Source organism: Oncorhynchus mykiss, chromosome 2 (assembly GCF_013265735.2).
Source record: "Oncorhynchus mykiss isolate Arlee chromosome 2, USDA_OmykA_1.1, whole genome shotgun sequence".
Taxonomy (NCBI): Eukaryota; Metazoa; Chordata; class Actinopteri; order Salmoniformes; family Salmonidae; genus Oncorhynchus; species Oncorhynchus mykiss.
The window spans coordinates 7,435,269-7,459,612 of NC_048566.1; the positions used below are offsets into that span (position 1 = coordinate 7,435,269).

Genomic DNA, 24,344 nt, shown 5'->3' on the forward strand with positions numbered 1-24,344 from the left:
TCTCTCGTAAATAAGAAACATTTTATTCTAATAAAATAGGCTATTTATAACATTATTGTACCGGGAAATGATACAAAAATAAAATGAAAAGATCTTGTATATCATTATTTGGAGGCATATTATTGGCAACATAAAAAAAAAACTATTCAATTGATGAATTTATTGTTTTCAAACTTACCTCATTGGAGCCATGTATTAATCAATCAAGCAATTACATCAAAATAAAAACTGAAGCCAGTTATTTGTAAGAACTTGGAAGACAGGAAGCTCTTCCTAAACTAAGATGTTTGAATTGTTGTTTTCTCTTTTAGAATAGTTAGTAGCTCAAGTGTTGCAGGTCGATTGTTGTGAGCGTTTCTGAGAAAAAATCGAAACCTTCAGATGATAAACCCATTGGACTATCTATAGAATCTGACAAACTTGGAGAGAAGGAATCCGATGAGAAAACGTGAAAGTCCTGCAAAGAGACGTCCAGGGCCGGGGAATGCGCATTGTCCCCGCCAGATGCGCAGTCCGGGCCTATTGTTGACACGCATATAGGAACAGTGGGTGCCGGGTTAGGAAAATGTTTCAGATTTTTGTCATCGCTGTTTAAAGGCGAAGCAGTTGAGCTTTGGGAATCTCCATTGTGATTGTGTGAATTCTGAGACTGTTGTTGTGAAGTTAAGGTATTCTGGTGAAAAGAGCAGCTTTCCCTCTCTAGAAGCGCGCCGGCGGGTAGGCCTACATTGTTACCAGCCTGTTCGAAGTCCTCCTCTCTCCCGTCCTCCAGACTAGTGAATGTCCCCTCGCCGTTCTGGTTCTCCTTGCAGTGGGTTTGTCTCTTGTGCTTCATCCTGCGGTTCTGGAACCAGACTTTCACCTGCCTCTCAGTTAAATTCAGTAAAGCAGCTATTTCCACCCGCCGGGGTCTGCACAGATACTTGTTGAAGTGAAACTCCTTCTCCAACTCCAATAGCTGGGTGTTGGTGTACGCTGTCCTCAGCCTCCGAGATCCCCCGCCACCACTCTCTGCAATCTCTGGCGACCCTGAAAAACATTGAAAGACATTTGAAATGTTCAACCAATACAAAAAAAGCAATTGATGATTGATTATAAATATATAAATGGCAGTTGGTAAATAAAACATCGAGGTTCTACTGGGCCGCACAGCAAATGGTTTGTGTGAGCACAGACACCGCGCTGAAACGATTTATGAGCCCGGAGCAGAATATGATGGGTCTGCGTGGACCAGGCCGACTGGCTTGAAGATTAATGAACATGCCAGCTGCCGGTCGGTCGGCCTGCTGTAAGAGTAATCTATCACTCTTCATTACTGTCACACATTAACATTCTTCCACTGCATCACCAGTCAGCAGCACACTGACCACTGAAAATGTTCAAATAATTACACTTTTGCTAATAGATATTCTGCAAGTCATGAGAGAGAATTACCCCCAAAATAGAATGTTGAGACCAGACAGACCTTTGCATTTTGATAGGCTAATGGGCTACCTACCCCGACTGTAATTTCATTAAAATATAATAGAGCCAATAGATAGGCTAATCAATCATGTCTTACCTTGGGGAGAGAAGTGAAGTGGCGCAGTGTCGGGAGTTGTAGCTGTGGCAGTAGTCTGGTGGTTTTTCTTGGAGGCTTTCTTCTCCTTCATCCAAGGGTACTCCGGGGGTAGGGATGCGGCTGGCAGAGGGCTACAGACTCCATTCAGATTCTGCTTTGACCGGCTGTGGCGTGGGTGGCTGCCCGGGTTGAGGCTGGGAATGGTCTGCTCAAAAGGAGGAGGAATCAGTGTCGACTGTGAAAGCGTCGAGTTCTTGATTGATGAACTTTGAAATGCATCACCGACAGGGGTAAAAGATGTCAGGCACTCAGCAAGCGACGGCTGACTATTGATAAAACCGCTCTCTCGCTCAAATTCGTAATTCATCTCCTCTCTTCTTGTCTTTGAAAAGTCACCGGTCGTAATTTTGTGGGCGAGGAGAAAATTATGAAATTTCGTGACAAGTGTTTTTTTTCCAACAATGTTGCTGATTACGGCCGTATGGGGACAGCGATGCCATTAAACTATATTGCTTTCATGGAGACAACGTTGAAATTGGACCGTATTACTTGTCACATGATTACCTCTGCCCAATGACAATTTGGGGTTTAATCAAAAGAAGCCACTGTCCTCTGTGATTGATGGAGAAAGTCGGATAGGTAACGCCTAGTTCTGGGGGTAGGGTCTAGTCTGCTTTATTTACACACAGTACTGTCCCCGAATGGAGGATAGTCCATTTAAGAAGAGCCCGTGTGTGCGTGCGTGCGTGTGTGTGTGTGTGTGTGTGTGTGTGTGTGTGTGTGTGTGTGTGTGTGTGTGTGTGTGTGTGTGTGTGTGTCCTTTGGATCCAACACCTAATTGTCCCGGGTTTATGTCTCAATGTAACGACTAAAGACGAAGTCATTATCAAAGTTAACTCGTTAATCAGAAAAATAATTCTGACCAAGCCTGTGGCTCTGCAGAGTGGTACACAGAGACACAACCGAGCAGACATTCAGAGCAGTCTCCCTCCTTTTCAATCTGAGAGAGAGAGAGTGAGCGAGAGAGAAAGATAAATATTTTTGCACAGTCTGTAAAGTTTGTATTCTAAACGTAGGTCTTGATATTTCCTATAAGAATCTGAATACCTTTAAAGATGAGGACTTTCTTTAATACTCACTCACGTATTACTTGTTGTTCTCATGTCAGACTTTGTAAACAAATGTATAAAATATTTAACAAATATTATTATTTATACATTTGTTGCCTTCATGGAAAGCCATTGATTGAGCACAGATATATTAGGAATAAAGTGCTATTTGCATGTGGAACTATCACGGGATGCATGAAATCCCTGTCTGCATGTTTTTGGTGACCTACTCCTATTGTATGGAGATATTACAGTGTGGCACGTGGTTGTAAACTTGCATCATATTTCTGGAGACGCAGCTGCTTCAAATCTCTTTAATCCACCATCAAGATCTGTCAACGTTGAATTGCATCAGAAATAGAAAAATGCATGTGGATGAGAGACGTATATAGGCCTACTGACACAGGAAGAGTAGCCGCTGACACAATATTTTGAAGAAAAATAACATTGAATGTGATGCACGCGCTTATGCACGAGTTTTACACCTCAAATTAGACATTTATTGGTCTTTGTGCAAGTTTAATGGTACCAGATCCGTATTTAATACTTTATTGTCATCAGTATTACTGACACCTAAGAATTGGCCTATTGCACAATATATTAACAATTGGTTATAGCATAGTACTTTGAATAGATGCCTTCCCATTCACCTCTCATAAAATCTTTGAAGTGAAACAATAAGATCTATATTCTTTGTTAATAATAAAATTGTCATATTGTCTTCCTCCCTGTCTTGAACTTTGAAAAAGTGGTAGGCCCCGGGCTGTTTATTGCTTATATTCCAAACAAAGAGCCTGGAAAGCCTGCACGTTATCAATCTTGCTCGCCAAAAGGTCTGACAGCTCCTTGCCCTAAGAACACATTTAAACCATCTAACTCTGCCTTAGATCATATGTGGCCGCCAGGAAGACGGCAACAACTTGCTACTTATGGGGGGAAACTACACAACTTGGACGTTTCTTTAATAGGAATCCATTTCCGAATATGGATGTTCTACATAGAGCGGACAATGATATCGACATACACTATAGGTGGGTTATCTTATCCTGCTTTATTTTGTTAAATGGAAGGAAAATCTACAACATTTTCGTTTTCAAAAGAACGTTAGTGGGAAATAGCAGCAAAAGAGTGGATTGACTGAGATGGCGAGAAAGAATCGAATGGATTTACTTTTACACGGCGTCTATTGTCTGCAGAGGTGAGTGGGTGTTGGCATTCTGCAGAAATCCCATTCAATCCCACGCAGTTTCTGTCTTTGGGCTACCATAATATATATATATAATATATATGGTATCATCTTGTCATAACTTCTAAAAACATTATCTTACTGTATTTCGTGTTTCAAATAACCTACAATATTGTTGTTTTGATATTTAATTGCAATATAGGCAATCTTGCGTTGCCTTCGGAGCACGACAGGCAGATCGTGTGTTATTCTCTTCCAAAATGTCCCGGATGGAGAACAATAAAACATATGAAAACAAAACACCTTTTAGTTCTCTGCATGCCATGAGAGAAGCCCATAGGCTACACGAAAATGGGATTTATTTGTTATGATTAAAGTTTATATTTGCACATAGGCCTAATGCAGTATCAAATTGTCATCAGAGAGACACATTATGGTAATCATTTCATCATAGAAATATCACCAGTGCATTAATAATCCAAACACATGTAATGCTCAGTAATAAGGACTATTTTTACTCGAGAAAAACATTTGTACATATTTAATTTTAGAAGAAAGATGTATATCTTATATGGTAGGTCTAAACCGTTCAAGCTCATTTGGATATCAGATGTTTTTCAGATACGAGGTGTAGCCACAAAATAGGTCTAGCCCGTGTTAAAAATTGTGTGAGGAATACAGAGAATCGATCGAAAAATATTATTTTTAGTTATGCTATCATAAATTAGTTTGTTATATCAATAATATATATGAACATAGACATGATTTGTTATTACAGATGCACTTTTACTAAACAAAAAAGAGTTTACTTTTATCCTTTTCATTTAAATTTTACGGCTTGAATTATTGTTTGTGTGTCAACTTCAATCCGAGATATAGCTGCATAAATCAATGTGACATTTTTGGTTGAATGAAGCTTAACTTCATTGTGATGTGTATCTGGCAGGGTAGTGGACAGGAGCTACATTAACCGTCTGTCCCCCCGTCAAGACAAGACGAGACACCTGGGAAGCAATGGCAGGAAAAAAAGTGGACTAGAAGTGAACCTTTTTTCTCTTCGATGACTAACGTTACTTATCGCAGGAAAGTAAACGTTTCCAGATGATGTTGTTAGAATACTTTAATATTCCACATGGATATTGAAATCAACAGCAGTACCAAGCAGTATATAATAGCTGCACTAGGCCTGTTAATTTTGGAATCAATATAATAGTGAGAATAACCAGACATTACAAATAGTGTTTTAATTGTAATTAACGGTAAATAATATTTTACTTTCTTTTGACGTTTTCTGTTTAAAAAATAAAGGATCCTGCTGTATAGCGAATTCGGTTCAAGTAAGTTAATTGTTAGATCGAAGACAGATGGCATCGATGAAAGGTCAGTTAATAGTTTGATGTTTGCATTGTCTTATTTCTATTCCTGAATTTCCTGAACACAATTAAAACGTTCTCTCACATGGATGTTATGTTTTGTCTTATGAATGAATCATAATCAGTCGAATTATTGTTGGACCAGTATGACAATGTAATCCATACCTGCGTTGAGCCCTTTGGTGGGAAAATAGCTATGGAACATTATTATCATGGAACAGGAACTAAACACATAACATATCGAGTATTCCTGAACAGACATGTTGCAGTGGGATAGGAGTGGAGTAGTAAGACATGATGGATAAGACTGGGTATCCGTTAGAAACATGTGTAGGTCTGTATATGTGTGGAGGAGGATCATTCACAATGGCGATGGCAGTGAGTGGGACTAGAGAGATGACTATCCACCTACACATATGGTATTGTTCTGTAGATAAACCTCCCCCACACAGACACAGCTCAACGGAGAATATGAGTGTGTAGTTACATATCCGGACATATGAATTCATGGTAAGTCATACTCTCTTCGTGTAGCTATAGGGTTTATACCTTATGAATATAGCCTATAGGTCTAGGATATTATGCTGCTATGTTGGTCCCGGAAATTACCATAGAAGATGGAATCGGCTGAGAGGAGTATGTCACTGAACCAAAGATGGTGAATAAATAAAGATGTCCCACTCAGGCCGTTAACCGTTGAAAAAAAAGTTGTCATTTCAATTCTGCTTAACGGAATGGCTCTCCCATAGGCACCAGTGCATTAGCGGATGGGTCTGGTCTGCTTAGTTCTTTGACTGTACATGAACCAGAAAAAAATAGGGAGTGGGATGTCTTGCTTCCTCTTCCCTCTCTGACTGAACATCAAGGCACGTGTTAAGAGTGAGTCCAGGAATTGGGTCAGGAGACGACAAGGCCTTGTGCTGAATGATTTAACAACGTCCTTTGTTTTCAAACGTGTTTTGTAGTTATGAGGTAATATTTAGGCCTTTTTCAAATCACGTTTTAAAAATGCACTTTTTTTTTAGCTTGGCCTTTAATCAGAGACGTTATTGTTTAAGGCATCCTCTTGTGTTTTATGCTCTTTTATTAATCTGTTTTATTGCTTCTGGTTTGCTTTTAATTCTCTCATGGTTTACTGTAACATGTGATGAGGTTTTAAATGCATTTTAAATAAAGTTTGATTGATTTGATGAAATACTTTCTTAATCGTTATTTGATATTTCATGCCAGGCTGTGAGGCCCGGGCTGTTAATGCATAAAGGTGTAAATAATAATAGGCCTTCAGGATTTTCAGGACCAGTATATTATGTAATGTCACCACTTGCCTCTCGGCATTATCTGAACCCATTTCAAAAAGAAAAGAAACGGACAAATATCAGATGACCTTGACATTAAAGTGGTGTATATTGTATTATATGACCTTTTTACATTAAAGTGGTGTATATTGTATCAGATGACCTTTGCATTAAAGTGGTGTATATTGTATTATATGACCTTTTTACATTAAAGTGGTGTATATTGTATCATATTACCTTTTTACATTAAAGTGGTGTATATTGTATCATATGACCTTTTACATTAAAGTGGTGTATATTGTATCAGATGACCTTTTACATTAAAGTGGTGTATATTGTATTATATGACCTTTTTACATTAAAGTGGTGTATATTGTATCATATTACCTTTTTACATTAAAGTGGTGTATATTGTATCAGATGACCTTTTACATTAAAGTGGTGTATATTGTATTATATGACCTTTTTACATTAAAGTGGTGTATATTGTATCATATTACCTTTTTACATTAAAGTGGTGTATATTGTATCATATGACCTTTTACATTAAAGTGGTGTATATTGTATCATATGACCTTTTACATTAAAGTGGTGTATATTGTATCAGATGACCTTTTACATTAAAGTGGTGTATATTGTATCATATGACCTTTTACATTAAAGTGGTGTATATTGTATCATATGACCTTTTACATTAAAGTGGTGTATATTGTATCAGATGACCTTTTACATTAAAGTGGTGTATATTGTATCAGATGACCTTTTACATTAAAGTGGTGTATATTGTATCATATGACCTTTTACATTAAAGTGGTGTATATTGTATCATATGACCTTTTACATTAAAGTGGTGTATATTGTATCATATGACCTTTACATTAAAGTGGTGTATATTGTATCATATGACCTTTTACATTAAAGTGGTGTATATTGTATCATATGACCTTTTACATTAAAGTGGTGTATATTGTATCAGATGACCTTTTTACATTAAAGTGGTGTATATTGTATCATATTACCTTTTTACATTAAAGTGGTGTATATTGTATCATATGACCTTTTACATTAAAGTGGTGTATATTGTATCATATGACCTTTTACATTAAAGTGGTGTATATTGTATCAGATGACCTTGACATTAAAGTGGTGTATATTGTATCATATGACCTTTTACATTAAAGTGGTGTATATTGTATCATATGACCTTTTACATTAAAGTGGTGTATATTGTATCAGATGACCTTTTACATTAAAGTGGTGTATATTGTATCAGATGACCTTTTACATTAAAGTGGTGTATATTGTATCATATGACCTTTTACATTAAAGTGGTGTATATTGTATCATATGACCTTTTACATTAAAGTGGTGTATATTGTATCATATGACCTTTACATTAAAGTGGTGTATATTGTATCATATGACCTTTTACATTAAAGTGGTGTATATTGTATCATATGACCTTTTACATTAAAGTGGTGTATATTGTATCAGATGACCTTTTACATTAAAGTGGTGTATATTGTATCATATGACCTTGACATTAAAGTGGTGTATATTGTATCATATGACCTTTTACATTAAAGTGGTGTATATTGTATCATATGACCTTTACATTAAAGTGGTGTATATTGTATCATATGACCTTGACATTAAAGTGGTGTATATTGTATCATATGACCTTTTACATTAAAGTGGTGTATATTGTATCATATGACCTTTTGCATTAAAGTGGTGTATATTGTATCATATGACCTTTACATTAAAGTGGTGTATATTGTATCATATGACCTTTTACATTAAAGTGGTGTATATTGTATCATATGACCTTTACATTAAAGTGGTGTATATTGTATCATATGACCTTGACATTAAAGTGGTGTATATTGTATCATATGACCTTTTACATTAAAGTGGTGTATATTGTATCATATGACCTTTTACATTAAAGTGGTGTATATTGTATCATATGACCTTTTGCATCACACGGGTGTATATACTATAGCCCTAACTGTGTGTTCATGGGCTCTCAATAATATCACAAAGCAAACAGAAGAAAAGACCTGTTCTTCTAATCAGTCCAAATATATGTTTTCTGATTTGACAGGGTACTGCTGTACATGTTTTAATCAGAGTTGTAATTTACTGTGGTAAATATATGTTTTCTGATTTGACAGGGCACTGCTGTACATGTTTTAATCAGAGTTGTAATTTATTGTGGTAAATATATGGTTTAATAATTAAAGGAATTTGGAATTGGATTTCTTTTGCAACTTTTCATTGCAAAAGAGTCCACATAACTATGTTTATATGATATATTTTGGGTTCCCGGGTGGCGCAGCGGTCTAAGGCACTGCATCGCAGTGTTAGAGACGTCACTACAGACACCCTGGTTTGAATCCAGGCTGTATCACAACCGGCCGTGATTGGGAGTCCCATTACACTACACTATACTATTGTTGACCAGAGCCCTGTTTCCCCTACCGGGCCCGGTCAACAGTAGCACACTATATATATGGAATAGAGTGCCATTTGGGACGTAACCCAGGTGTTCATCATCACCATGACAGCTCTGTGAACTTCTCTAGCGAATCCTCAATAATGGCCTCTGTCATTGGAGCTGACATGGGACTTGATGTATTGGGGGCCGGGAGGGGGTCGGGAGGGGGCACAGCAAACAACATCCAAGCAGCGCTGTGTTTGAGCTTGCATGGCTCCTCAAATGGTCGCTTCCGCCAAAGACATGTTGAACGTTGTCTACCCCTGACATAGTGAACTGAATGGAATCTACATTTTACATGCCAGACCTTTAACGCTCTCTCTCTCTCTCTCTCTCTCTCTCTCTCTTTCTCTTTCTCTTTCTCTTTCTCTTTCTCTTTCTCTTTCTCTCTCTCTCTCTCTCTCTCTTTCTCTCTTTCTCTCTCTCTCTCTTTCTCTCTTTCTCTTTCTCTCTCTGTCTCTCTCTCTCTTTCTCTCTCTCTCTTTCTCTCTCTCTCTCTTTCTCTCTTTCTCTTTCTCTCTCTGTCTCTCTCTCTCTTTCTCTTTCTCTTTCTCTTTCTCTTTCTCTTTCTCTCTCTCTCTCTCTCTCTCTTTCTCTCTTTCTCTCTCTCTCTCTTTCTCTCTTTCTCTTTCTCTCTCTGTCTCTCTCTCTCTTTCTCTCTCTCTCTTTCTCTCTCTCTCTCTTTCTCTCTTTCTCTTTCTCTCTCTGTCTGTCTCTCTCTCTCTCTGTCTCTCTCTCTCAGAGTGATTTACGGTCAGTACATAAACAACCCAATAAAACTAGGGTGCTCTGTGCTCAACAACCATTGCAACAGTAGGCTAAGATGTTAACACAACATTGAACTCAGTTTGGGAAGCCTGTACAACAACATGTTGTGCACCTTTCACTCTCCCCTCAGATTTGCTTCTTCGGGGTATAGTTTTAGGTTATTTTAGCCCATAACCAAATTCCTGATCACCCCTAACACAAAGGTTTCAAAAAGTTCAAAGTGGGGAAACTGTAGGTAGACTAATGCACACAGGAAGTATGAGAATATCATGTTTGTCCAAGAGATTATTGGCAGCCTTGATCAAGATAAGCAAAAAAGACTTGAATAAATACTAAGCTACGTTGTATGCTCAAAATCTTTGGAAATGTCTATTATTTTATACTAATATAATTGCCCAGAGAAAGAAATTGTGTTTAATAAGTAATACTTTTTTTCAACAAAAAAAATAGGATAAAACAAATATTGGCACCCTGTTTTCAGTACTCTGGCACCCTCCCCTTGCGAGGATAATGTCACTGAGCCTTTTTCTAAAATGGTTTATTAGATTGGAGAACACATTGGGAGGGATCTTATCAATCCTCTGTACAGAATATTTTCAGATATTTGATATCCTTCATCTGCGCTAATGGACTGCTCTCTTCAAGTCAAACCACATGTTTTTCAATGGAGTTGAAGAAACAATACTAAGATTACAATGCTACTTTTGTGGTCAATTAAAACATTTTGATGTGTTTTGGGGGTTATTGTCTTGCTGGAATATCCACTTTCAGCTGCATCCAAGTTTGCAGAGGCAACCAGGTTTTTGGCTCAAATATCCTGGTACTGGGAAAATGTCATGATGTCGTTGACCTCAACAAGGGCCCCAGGACCAGTGGAAGCAAAATCACCTCATAACATAAACAATACTTTTCAGGATATTTTCATGTCATCCAGCAAAAAAACACCTGGAATTTGCTAAACCGCATTGGTACTTGGGCTGGAACCGGTGCCATGGTCAGTTGACATTAAAATATCACTTTTTGGCCACGAACACCAGTGGTGGCTTTGGCGTTGAAAGAAGGACACATATTATGTAACAGTATTGCTTCCATCCCTCTACTTGCCCCAACCTGGGCTCGAACCAGAGACCCTCTGAACACATCAACAACTGCCTCCCACGATGAAGCATCGTTACCCACCACTCCACAAAAGCCACGGCCCTTGCAGAGCAAGGGAAACAACTACTTCAAGGCTTCAGAGTGAGTGACGTCACCAATTGAAACGCTATTAGTGCGCACCCCACTAACCATTTCACACCGGTTCACCCCCTTTAACCTCCTCCTTTTCCGCAGCAACCAGTGATCCGGGTCACGGCACCAATGTAACAGTATTGCTTCCGTCCCTCTCCTCGCCCCTACCTGGGCTCGAACCAGGGACCCTCTGAACACATCAACAACTACCTCCCACGAAGCATCATTACCTATCGCTCCACAAAAACCACGGCCCTTGCAGAGCAAGGGGAACAACTACTTCATGGTCAGAGCGAGTAACGTCACCGATTGAAACGCTATTAGCGCACTAACTAGCTAGCCATTTCACACCGGTTACACATATGCAGAAAAGTACCTCATAACTACTGTAAAATATGGTGGTGGATCTTTGATGTTATACGGCTATTTTTCTTCCCCTGGTCCTGGGGCCCTTGTTAAGGTCAACACATCATGAACTTTACAGTACCAGGATATTTTAGACAAAAACCTGGTTGTCTCTGCCAGGAGGCTGAAACCCCAAGCAAAAATTCCCCCCTAAAATAAATGGTTCATTCAGTGCCATTATCTACGCAAGGAGAGGGTGCCGGAGTATATTGACAACAGGGGTGCCAATAATTTTGACCCCTATCTTACAAAAATGAAAGTAAGTTACTTTACTCTTTCTCTGAGAAATTGTATTAGTATAAAATAATATAATTTCTCCATGTTTTTGAACATACAAAATAGCTCAACATTTGTATTATTTATTTTACGAAGTAGTTTTCGCTAATCTTTATCAAGGGTGCCAATAATTTCGGAGGTGACTGTAACTGTACATCAGAACAGGTGAGAGGGACAAATATAGTTCTAAGAATTATTATTGACATTGCAACAACAAGTCCAAGAGAGCTAAACAGACAGAAGGGTTGAGGGGGGAGAGAGCCCACTACAGCAGAACAACTAGGGAATAGGCTATTTGGAGACAGTGGCTAGATTCCAAACAGATAAACTCTCCCCCTCGGCCCTTCCCCTCTGTCCTTGATGACCCTCTCCTCTACCTGTCAGCCCCTCCCTTCTGTCCTTGATGACCCTCCCCCTCAGCACCTCCCCTCTGTCCTTGATGACCCCTCCCCTCTGCCCTTAATGACCCTCCCTCCCTAAACAGATAAACACAGAGACTGGTGCTAGAAACCCGGCAGACGACCTTCATTATCAAACAGCTCAAGCAGGCCAAGCAGAGAACCTGCATTATCAAACAGCTCAAGCAGAGGACGTATGTACTGCTCAAGCAGGCCAAGCCGAGGACTTGCATTATCATACAGCTCAAGCAGAGGACCTACATTATCATACAGCTCAAGCAGAGGACATGCATTATCAAACAGCTCAAGCAGAGGACCTCCATTATCAAACAGCTATAGCCAAGGACTTGCACTATCAAACAGCTCAAGCAGGCCAAGCCGAGGACTTGCATTATCAAACAGCTCAAGCAGAGGACCTACATTATCATACAGCTCAAGCAGAGGACCTACATTATCATACAGCTCAAGCAAAGGACCTCCATTATCAAACAGCTATAGCCAAGGACTTGCACTATCAAACAGCTCAAGCAGAGGACTTGCATTATCAAACAGCTCAAGCAGAGGACTTGCATTATCAAACAGCTCAAGCAGAGGGTCTGCATTATCATACAGCTCAAGCAGAGGACCTGCATTATCAAACAGCTCAAGCAGAGGACTTGCATTATCAAACAGCTCAAGCAGAGGACTTGCATTATCAAACAGCTCAAGCAGAGGGTCTGCATTATCATACAGCTCAAGCAGAGGACCTGCATGATGAAATTCTGCATTATTGCACTCTCTCACATGCTGCGAATGTGTTTTTTTGTAATGTTGTGGAGTAACATGGGAAAATCTACCAATTAAAGCATAACTACTCTTTCTTTTATTGGTTTGGTTTCATTGGTTTCATTTTGGTGATAAAATTGGTGATTTATTGGCGATATTCTATTTATTAACACACCAAAGGTATACAATGAATGTCCATCCATAACATATAATGGGCTAAAGATAATTCTGCTGAACAGCCATTTTGTCGATGCAGTATCTCCATGATAATTAACATGTAATCACCTCTCAAACCTCTCTCTGTTGCTGTTTGTGTCACCTTGGTCTCCTGTTTCAAAGTGAAAATGGACAAAAAAAAACATACTTTCAACTGCATATAAGTAGCCCGACGTCTGTCCACATCTTGGACAGGCGTGTTATTCTCGTATTTCCTGCGTACATTGAACTACACACTAGAATACATGGTCGTTGGTCCCTATTCAAGCAGCAGGACATTTCGATCTCAAACGTGACGTTGCTTCCACCTGCTGGTTATACGACGACAGCAACACAAAATGACCGCATAGGTCAGTAGTGAGATAATGCATAGGACTTTTTTGTGACTGAATTACCATAATGTTGTGTTTCAACACATTAAATATATAGTTTTAAAAAATTAGAAATTCTAATTGTTTCAATTGCTTACGATACCTATTGCAATCGGACCACAGAGGCGAGGATTTGAGATTAGTCATTGGTTGGAAACGGCAATAAAGCCTCGGTGTCAGCCAGCCTTTTGTCCCGGAAAACAACACATGTCTGGGCGCTGAAACAGTCTAATTGTTGGTGAACAGTCATAAAGTAATTCAAATAGAAAAAGCAGACAGCATGGCTGAGCCCGCGTTTTATGGAGCAGCTTTCTGGATTAAGACCTTTGAAGACAGGCCCCATCTGCGTCACAGCGCGGCCAAACAACACCATAGCAGGCCCTGTGAGTGTGGAGTAATGTGAAGTGTGTGTGTGTGTGTGTGTGTGTGGTGTGTGTGTGTGACTGGAAACATAGGTGTTTTCGTGTGTTTGAATATATGTTTTTTGAACGACGTGGTTAACCATGGTTGTGTGTAATTACAACCATTAAAATGTTTACCCCTTTAAAAATAGCCCGTATGAAAAGCATATTATAGTGATATTCAGACTTGCATGGTGTTGCTTCCTTTCCGCTCTCAATCGCTTTGCACCCCATAAACAGTTAAAAGCTGTGATTGTGGTTTATTGCTGCATGGCAACCAATATCGTGTGCCAGTGCACATTGGCCTGTAGCAAATAGCATGGAGCTGGCTTGTCCAATGTCCAGCAATGCCTTGTATATGTACTGTATGTTGGGATTCAGAACTCATGCTCGTGCTATTAACAAGGCCTAAAGGGAAGGGAGAGAAGGGGCTGTTGAAATGGTGTGTGGTAGTACTAAGCCAACATGGACTACCATTTCCCGTGCCCGTTTTAAATCCACTAATCCTATATAGGCCTGTAGGATTTACATCTGTTCGCTTCTTTAGTACCTGTTTGGATATAATTATGCTCATAGGCCTAGCCTACCTATACTCTCAACCTTTTACTAAATAAATAAAATTTTCTGTAAATATTGAGTAGGGATATGTTTAATGTTTTAATAAATAGGCCTATTCATCTTGTGATAGTTTATCATACGCAACATTTATATCAGGCATAGACCTATACATGAAAAATATGGTTGCCTTTTTAAATGAAAATTATAACTGAATAAGATTAAGTGCTGTAGCAACTATAGTTGTTATGTTTTGGATAAAAGGAAATAAATACAGATATATTGTCAGATGTTGGACATTTATCAACAATTATAATCTTAGTAACAATTCATTCTCTGATTTCCAAACAAAAAAATATGGATTACGACGCACAAAATAATTTGACATTTTATTTGATATTTCATACAAACGACTTTTAGAATCGAAATACTCTGACATTGAGGTATTTTGCGTGTGCACAGTGTTGTCCTAATTCCATAGACAAAACTGTTAAGGATTTTTATCCCAGCAATTAAAAAAAAAATATCACACCGTCTAAACATGTTTCTTTCGGCAAAAAAACAACTATAAATAAATAAATAGTCTGACAGGTAGTTGAAACACATTCAGGTAGTCAACGCAAAAACATGATTAGGCCAATAACATAGACTAAACTCTGGGTGAAAAAAAACACAGAATCAATTCATGAAACATTTCATGCAACGAACATTAGACAATGTCTAACAGTAATCTGTGTGCATTAATGAAATGATTTACCAATTACATCCAAGTTATTGAGATAACATCAAAGTTCCAATCAAACAAATAAGCATTGTCAAACAGAGAACACTCTAGGAAGAAAACGAGCCGACAGATTTTACAACGACAACAACACAACAGCCCTACAGAACACAACATAGACTATAGATCAAGCAAAATGTAGATAGATTGGCAACTATTCTCCAGAAATACCTTCGTTTCCTGAAAGTCCACCAATTGTAACTATTCACAGTTTATTCTACGGGTCTACAGGGCCCGCACTGCTCGCCTTTTTAACACGTCTTTCGACGGTCCTTATTCCCTTTCTTCATCTTCATCCGGCGGTTCTGGAACCAGATTTTAATTTGTCTCTCAGTCAGATTAAGAACTCTCGCTACTTCGTATCTACGGTCGCGGGGGAGATACATGTTAAACAGAAACTCCTTCTCCAGTTCGAGAATCTGATGCTTAGAGTATGGACAGCGCTTTTTTCTGGTGGATTTTGCATGAAGCCAGTTGGAGGATGGGTCATCTGAAAGAGGGTTCGACAGAGCTCATGAGAAATAGTGTTTTCCACAAGAGTCAGACTGGTATTACAAACTGTGGATGACGAACAACAGCAGACAGTGTCTTGCTGAAATAGCCAACATGCAGTAGCTAATACAGTCCGCCGTTTATGTGCTCGTTTCGGCCTTCTGACCCTAAGGCCTAGTCTACTGCCCATAACAGTGAGAAATGAACTGGTATAGTTTAGTCATAATCCAAATAGCAAAATCATATTATCTTTCACAGTAGGTTACAAACTAGATCGAGGAGGGGAGAGAGTTTTGCTACTGTCGGTCAGTGGTACTGCTTTGGCGCAATATGATCCATTCGTTATCAAATAATGGATACAATAGTTTGACGTAAACTCAACCTTTAGAGAAGGCCTATATTATATCATAAATAATGTATTAACGTCAGTCTCTGACCTTATATTTCTAGATTCCTGCTTAATTCAACATGAATTAATTCCAAAGATCTAGACACATATGAGATCATGATCACCATTACGCATGAATCCAAATGAAAGATGCCGTGCTTACTTGTGTTGATCTCCCTCTCCCTCTTTTCCTCTACGGTTGAGGTGCTGCTCTCTTCGTTGGGTTTGGAGAAAATGGCATCACACGCGATCGTATCCTTCTCTGCGCGGAACGGTCCGTTGTCAATGTCGGACACAAGAGGTGTGTGCGTTTCCAGCGTTGTGCAGTCCCCATTTCCTATCAGCGGCTCGGGTTTGATATCATAGTTAATATTTGACGATAATCCCGTTAAACATATCGACGTAGAAACCGGTTCCAACGCCCAGGAACGCATAAACATCCCATCGGTATCTCCTGTTGGACAATGGTGGTGTAAATATGGCTGGTGTGTTATAGATGCGCTGCTCGGAGGCTGATGAGCAGAAATGGGACTCCAAGACGCACTGAAAATAGAAGATTTCGTCTGCAAAGGGCAAGATTCCGGACCGCCATATTCAGTTAGCATCGGCTGGCTCGCCTGTTCCACCCCTGGTCCGCTTGAGTATGTGTGTGCCATAATATCCCCTTGGTCGCGGGGAAGATGAGAGTCTGCATAGTAACTAAGCGTGCCTAATGTCGACATGACAACAAATACACAAAGCCAAAGGCAACTAAACTTCCACGGTGATATATTTAGAAAAACAGGATCATGATACTATTCGCTGCACCAAGAACCACCACATTCGTTCAATAAATTGAACCTTGGCCGGGATTGGATTGGGTGCCGCAGACACGTGACCGTGGGACAGAACAATAAATAATAAATCAGTCTACTCAACTAGCTAAATGGTCACCATTTTCCTCCGTTATATTTTTAATAGCAAAGTCATATGCCTATATCATTTTATACAAGCAGTAAGGTTTATGATTTTTGTTTTGAAATGAGACTTTAACGTTGATATACGTTGCTATGTTTTATATAAGTCTAGAAAGTGAGAGAGTATAGCATGTTTTTCTAGCCTCCTTAAAAAAAGAAAGGAATGCAGCAAAGTAGTAAGGAGCTATATATCCACTGTGACGTGTAGTCGTTACTACGCGCAGAATAAGTCACATTCATTTCCTTATAAGAACTCTCACCACCGATCTAAAATGTGGAATTCTATAGAATGAATTTATTCAATAAATTATCCGGTATCTATCAACATAATTCAGTCCATGATTGCCTATAAGCCTATAAGGGCAAAAACTCCGAGGTTATTCCAAATAATTTATAGCATTAGATTGGCGATATCGTTATATAGGCTACTTATTAAATAGGAAAAGACATGCAGCAATATTATTTGGCCAAATACACACCCACATTTAAACATAGTAGACCTGTGAGTTAATAGACCTATATACTATAGGTACGCTGATGTGAGTGTGAGTTGACATTTGCCATATTCATCATATTTGCCATTATATGCCATCTGATGTATTCATAATAAAGTCACAGCCAGACCTATAGGTTACCATATCTGCTGTGGTGTACATCATTTTCATTGTTATTAGGCTATTACATGTGTTATTCAAACCTGATATTTCGATTATCATCCGAGTAATGCTCTCTTCAAATGGCTTGAGATTATTCGATTTTGGTGGACTTAAATAAGGACAACTAAAACAGTAAATATTTGAGTGATACTGTCTCCATTGCTCTGGGATATGAACATTTAAATGACATGTAAAACCTTATATATGTAGACCTATGTGACCCTACAGGAGAAACACACCAAGGGCCGGTTTCCCGGACACAGATTGAACCATAGTCCTGGACTAAAAATAATGTTCAGTAGAGAATCTCCAATGGCTAACTCCCATTGAAAGGGCTTTTCAGTCATACATTTTTGTATTTTATTATTATAGTGTGTATTATTAATTGAACGAATGAATTAGATCTTACTTACCAAATTATTGTCCCAAATCGGTTCGAAAAAGTTAAGACCAAATCTAAAAATGCATACCTCATATAGGCTATTATTTGATAGTCAGACTAAGACTAATTATTTATATTTAATACTGAAAAACACAGGCATATACAGCCATTGACACAGTATGTGTACACGAGGAACAAGCTATGTGTATTCTACCATCGAATTAGTGTTCAGAAATAAAAACACAATACTTCTACATAGTAGCGTCAACAAATCCAAGTGTCAATAGATTATGGAGAAAGATCCCGTTGTGTTAGTGTGTAAAACCATAACAGACCCTTACTATTTATGGACCAATGAGTGAACACTAGGACGGTCTGCGCGGCGCTTTTAGCTATCAAAGTGGGGAGAGAGAAAAAACGTTAGGTGCTATTGCAGTTTGTTTTTATCACGGGGGCTATTTAGTTGTTTTTCTTAGGTTACAACCTGGCTGTCTGGGCTAAATATCGCCAATAAAATCCATGCTTTGTGTCCATTGTGTGGCGCAGCAGACGCATCTGGCACTTCGAATGTGTGCCACTGGGAACGCTGCAGCAGCGCACGAGGCTTTGGCCAGACTGCAATGATCATAACCGAGGCCTTGCAGTCCTTCCTCTCCCTCAAGCCAACTCGCTATCTCTCCCTCTGAGACATAAAGGCTAAAGGCCGCGTCTATTGCTCGTCTTTTGTTGTTGTTTTGAATAGATATGACGATATATGTGAGGAACAACATTTCCTTTGCGGTCTTGATTTTTTTGTTCGTTTTTTCTTTCTGTTATACATATCAGACCCGGCGCCAGGATAAAGTGACTAAGGGGGCAGTTGAAATCGTTTTTTCTTTCTGTTATATATATCAGACCCGGCGCCAGGATAAAGTGACTAAGGGGGCAGTTGAAATCGGGGAATGGGCTACATTTGGGGGGGTTCTTGCATTGGAATTGTATTGAATTCTACATATATCACGCTGTACCACAATAAACATAACGTTTAAAAAATGCAGACTACGAGATGTTTTTGTGCTTTGCAAGTCACAGGTTGGCGCGAAATCTGTAGCCTGTTTCCGCTGCACTGTATGCATGCTTATAATAGCCTAATGTCGACATGAGAGACAATACATTTCCGCAGACACATGACTTAAACAAATGCATCGGAATTGTTATAGAATATTCTACACACGACTAGGCTACTCAGTAAATGTAGCCTACTTCCTTCTGGGCACAGCTCTGTTGCCAGAGACGATTTGGAGTGTTCTGTGAAACGCAAGAGTTTTTACTGAGGCAATTAAGGCAGTTTCGTGTGGTGGGGGAAAATACAGCCTAACAACACGAAACTACCTAAACCCCTCAACAGCCCTCTCTCCTCCTAAATAAATATATATAGTCTACAAGCATTTATTTTACGCATTCATTTCGTTCGCAAAACTGTAACAGATACAGTCGAAATCATAGGGATCCTATAATTCACTCTCCTATGCGTAATTGTAATTAGATTGTCAAAATTCTAGCATTTCTCAATGTTTACACTTGTTTTACGCATAACACAACATTTGCACACCTGAAAAGATACAGTCCAAATGGTGTGTCTTATTGCGTGCATATTTCTCAACGCTCCACATGCCGACAGACGTAGTGTCCTTTCATAGATAGCATATGATGATGAACCAAACTACCGCCAGTAATGTCCTTGAGAAAACCATGTTGTTTTCCGGGTCATTTTGCCATCATCTATCCAGTACACCCTGCAGTAAACAAGAGCTATCCCGATGGAGTGTCTTTGACCATAAAACTTCACAATGGTCATTTCATTTGTATCTATTTAGCCAGGAGAGTTCACTCAGTAACACATGCCACTCTTTTCCAGGGAGTCCTAGACAACAAGTGTAGTGCTTGCATCATGGCTATGGCTCAGGCAATGATTCCTATTGAAATTAAGGGCATCAGCGTCACACAAAAGAGGAAACTGATGTTATTTTTTCCTTTACTGTAAAACCAACCCGCAACTGAACAAATGGAACCTCGTGGAATAAAGAGGGGGTCCCACCACCAGGCTATTCCTCTCGTGGGTATGAACGATTACATTCTAAACAGGAGAGATGATCTGTGGACTGAAACATTCCAATGCAAGGTAAAAACGTGCCATGTTTTTATTGACTTACTTAGTGAGGCCAACAGACAACATATCAATTCATTTCACAGTATAGTCTCTCTATAGACAAAGCAATGACAATATTATTAAAACGGTTTGGAGAGAACAATAAAAATATGAATAAAAATACGAGAAGGCAAACTGTAAACAATATTTACAAGTCTCAGATACGTTTCTTGTGTATAAATAAAACCCTTTACAAAATAGTTATTGTGTGATGCTTTTAGTATATATGGCTATAATACCAGCAAAATGTGCAGATATTAAATATCAAATCCATCGAGGCTCTTTAGCCATGACGTAACGTAGGCCTATATTGCTACAGGTTACAACATTTCCCCAAGAGCTATTCCAGCATGCACAGATGTCAATGCGTCACTCAAGGTGGCTATATACATGTATTATGTACCACGAATGCCGATATTGTGCAGCTCTGAAACACTTAAGTAGTTCCATGTCTATATTAACTGTTGGTATATACATAAAGGGAGCAACCATATGTTATGACAGTATAAATACATAACCACGACAAAACAAAACAGAGACGTAATCAGGTAAAATGACAACAAAACGACATATCAATAAGTTAGCAATTGTAGCCCTAACCTACACGGTCATATTCACACGACAGGGTTTCTCAAAGGAAGGCGCTCTGGCCATTGATGGAGGAGGGCGCCAAATACTGCACGAATGTCTCACGAAAAACTGAAGTTGTTCGCTAGCTCGCGATAGCTCCTGTTTTCCCGACTCATTTTTTTCAGTTTCATTCTTCGGTTTTGGAACCAGATTTTGACTTGCCTGTCTGTCAGGTGGACGCTGCGGCTGATCTCCAGGCGACGCTCACGAGTCAAGTACATATTGAAGAGAAATTCTTTCTCTAGCTCAAGAGTCTGGTGCTTGGTGTAGGGACAACGCTTTTTCCGGCCACTCTTCGCTGTCAGCCAGTTAGCTTTGGTTTCAGATGTTCCATCTCCTGTAGAAAGATATTGAAAGAGAAATTATTGCGGGCAACATATTTTTTCTTCATGCTACTGCACTGATGTAACTTTATAGTAATTGTAATAATTGTAATTATTGTACACAGAAATAATGCAATTCCATAAGATGTTTGCATCTATAGACAAACACTGACCTAATACCTATCAAAATAAAAAATGATTTGTCTAAAATTATCTTTAAATAGCCATCCTGAGCCCATGAGTTTATTTGGCAGTAATACGAAGTTAATGTAGACAGACACACACAATGCCCGTTGTATGCACATATTTTGCATCTATCCAAACACCTAAGCTATTACATCCACGTTGTGCTCAAGATTCACTTAATTATATTTCAATGTATTAATGCGCCTTTATTAAGACATAAAAGTAACTCATAGTCTGCTGAAATTATGGCTGCAGTTGACGGTTTAGGGGGAAGACTGAGGACATCAACGCGTTGTATTAGACAGATGTACTGGACAGGATTGGCCTTGCTGCTCCTCGTCATAAAATAACATAAAAACACTGGAGGAAATCCCAGCTCGTGGCCACTCTGTCAAACCCCACAAAGACATACCTTTACCGCTGCGCATATAACCCACATATGGGAAGTTTTCATGTCCACAATATAATCGATACAGCAGTAGGATATGCCTCTAAAAACCAAGGTTAACGCCAAGGCACATCTACACTGACTCGGGGGCATTGACACTACACTCCCTCCATGTACACCCATCAAGATCCCATTGTCATAAACGTCATTTTTTGGATTTAGAGCAGTACTCACCTTTAAAGGGTTTGACTGGACTTTCCGCACAGCTCTCGGTGGGTTCGGGGGAGGACAAACCATCTACAGACGATGCCCGGGTGTCCTCATCCGGAGCACATGGCGGTGGGTCAGGCAGTGCTTCACTCGCCCTCCTGCCTGTATCCACCACCGGGGTAGGAGATGGCGGTGAGGTGTCGAAACGGGCCGGACGTTGTAGAGCGAACTGAGTAGGCTGTGGGTTCCGCGGAACGTCTTGATAAACCTTTGAAGAGGTATATGTCTGAGACAGACGGAAGTAACCGGGAACAGGCACGGTGCTGTTTGTAACCGGGCATGATCCCGGTGTTAACCGGGAATAGGAAATGTCTTCCGTCGTTGTTGACCTTTTAAGACACTTCTCTGATTCATACAGGCAATACGCATTCTCCTCTTTGATGCTCGGAGAGAATGAACAATGAGCAATTTGCTGCTGGTTGTTCGGCTGATCTACTCGACAAGATCTCGAAGTCTCTAGCCATGTTTCCATCCCTTGAATATGTGAATATGGGCCAGATGAGGGTACCATAGTTTGAGAATTGCTCTCGTTGCGTTTACTGAGCCCAGAGAAAAAAGCGCGGTTGGGTAGTCCATAGGAGTACTCCGAGCCTGGTGACAAATACACGCCGTTACTTTGGTAGTATGAGGCACCGCTCTCGGTTCGTCCGTGGATTAAGGAGTCTACTAAAAACGAGTTTCCACTTTGGTTGTCAGAGCATGACATCGTTGGTGTATAATTTGACGGAGGATGAGGATAGCCCTTTCTGGCTGACATTTCTTGTGCAAAACATGCTGAATATAATTACAGATACTCACACTTCTCTGCGCTTTAGCTGACAGCCAATTAAAACACAAGAAGAGAGACTCCTCCCATTGAAAGCACGTAATGCCAATATGCCATATTCATTTTGTTTAAAGATTTAATATAATAAATGAAAAAGTAAAGGTAAGTGGTGTATTAGAAGCTTTCAGTTCAACCTAAAATGGTGGATAGATAGTAGAGGTGACATGACATGGGCTGCATTACCTTTTACGATAATCTATGTTGTAAACATTGACCTCAGGCACCCTTTCACAGACACGCACGCGCGCACACACACACGCACGCACACGCACACGAGAGGGGGGAAGATATAATCATACACAAATAACTATTTACATGTGAAGGGACAGTGCAAATAACTGCAGATGTCTGCAGACCTTGAAAAAAGTTTAGTGGAAAGCTCGTTACACTTTCCTCTCCAGGAAGCGTCAAAACATTGCTCTATTCAAGTTCACAGAACATTGTGACAAAATATCTATTTGACTATTAGTTAATGTCCCTTAGTTACCAATTACAGATCATTTTACATGCGAAAACAATAATCAACAGCCTTGACAATATAAAGGTTAATGGGCCTACATGAAGCCAGAGTATAGTAGTAGAACAAAATGAGTTTTCTAATTTGCTGCTGGTTAAGTCAGAAACAAAATAGGCCGTGGCAAAGATTGTTTACCTATCTTGTTAACATAATGGGAAATATAATCTGAAATAAACACGTTACAAACACGTTATTTATCAAATACATGTGCATTTGTTATGAAATAGCTTGTGCGTAATTGGTGCGTAATGCATTTTACAAGTGTACAACTCGGCACGTTTCGATTATTTTATACACCGCCAGAACCAATTTCGGTGGGATCCCATGTATTTCCTTAAGAATCAATTGAAAACAATATCCTCAGACTCATATCCCCAAATTGAATAGAAATCGATTAGGCCTATGTAAATCATAGCAATAAGCCTAGCTGTGTTATGTGGTTCTAACCACAGCCGTTATAAATACCACTGCCTTTATTATTCCCCCATGCAGTTGGGAAAAATATCATCCTTGCTATGTTTGTTACTATAATTACCACGGTTATATTACGTTATTGTTCTGACACCAAAAACACTATATGGTGCGACTTATTTGGGGTTTTATCCGATTTAGAAATATTTTTTTAAAATGAATAGCCTAAACCATTGATTTGAGTGGGTACTAGTCTCATGACGTGCGTATAATAATTTCAACAGCCTATTTATTTACCTCTAGCCAGTGGTACTTTAAGTTATTATTAAGTTATAATCATACTTAAAATCATTTAATGCATGTCTCCTTATAGCGGCTAATAAAATCATGTTAACAATGTTTCTTCTGTTCCAAGTTATTCTTGCAACCGGACAAAAAAATATGCCTGCGCCCCTCGTGCGTAATGTGGTACTTTACTACATCCGCTAACAGCTATTTTATTTTTCACTGGAGACTAAAAAGCCCTCCGGTAGCTATGGGA

General features: G+C 39.3%; 3 protein-coding genes across 4 annotated transcripts in view; all 3 read right to left on the reverse strand.

Moving 5' to 3' along the window:
* hoxa2b (homeobox A2b) overlaps positions 1-24,344 on the reverse strand; it is a 26,333-nt gene continuing 1,989 nt past the window's right edge. Inside the window, exons 2-3 of one of the 2 annotated variants that reach the window (XM_036936728.1) lie at positions 1,562-1,766; positions 1-1,029 (exon numbers count right to left, since the gene is read on the reverse strand). In XM_036936728.1, the coding sequence (XP_036792623.1) occupies positions 317-1,029; positions 1,562-1,766 (918 nt within the window). In that variant the 3' untranslated portion in view covers positions 1-316. Of the gene's footprint in view, positions 1,030-1,561; positions 2,252-24,344 lie in introns of those variants that run through there. The other variant, XM_021595564.2, reaches the window with a different exon arrangement.
* hoxa9b (homeobox A9b) lies at positions 14,786-16,850 on the reverse strand. Its single transcript, XM_021585700.2, has 2 exons — positions 16,234-16,850; positions 14,786-15,680 (listed from the first exon to the last, which is right to left on the reverse strand). The coding sequence occupies exons 1-2, from the start codon at positions 16,790-16,792 to the stop codon at positions 15,442-15,444; spliced, it is 798 nt and encodes a 265-aa protein (XP_021441375.1). The 5' UTR covers positions 16,793-16,850; the 3' UTR covers positions 14,786-15,441.
* Positions 20,225-22,845, reverse strand: hoxa10b (homeobox A10b). Its single transcript, XM_036936734.1, has 2 exons — positions 22,014-22,845; positions 20,225-21,219 (listed from the first exon to the last, which is right to left on the reverse strand). Exons 1-2 carry the CDS (start codon positions 22,804-22,806, stop codon positions 20,942-20,944), a joined length of 1,071 nt encoding a protein of 356 aa, XP_036792629.1. The 5' UTR covers positions 22,807-22,845; the 3' UTR covers positions 20,225-20,941.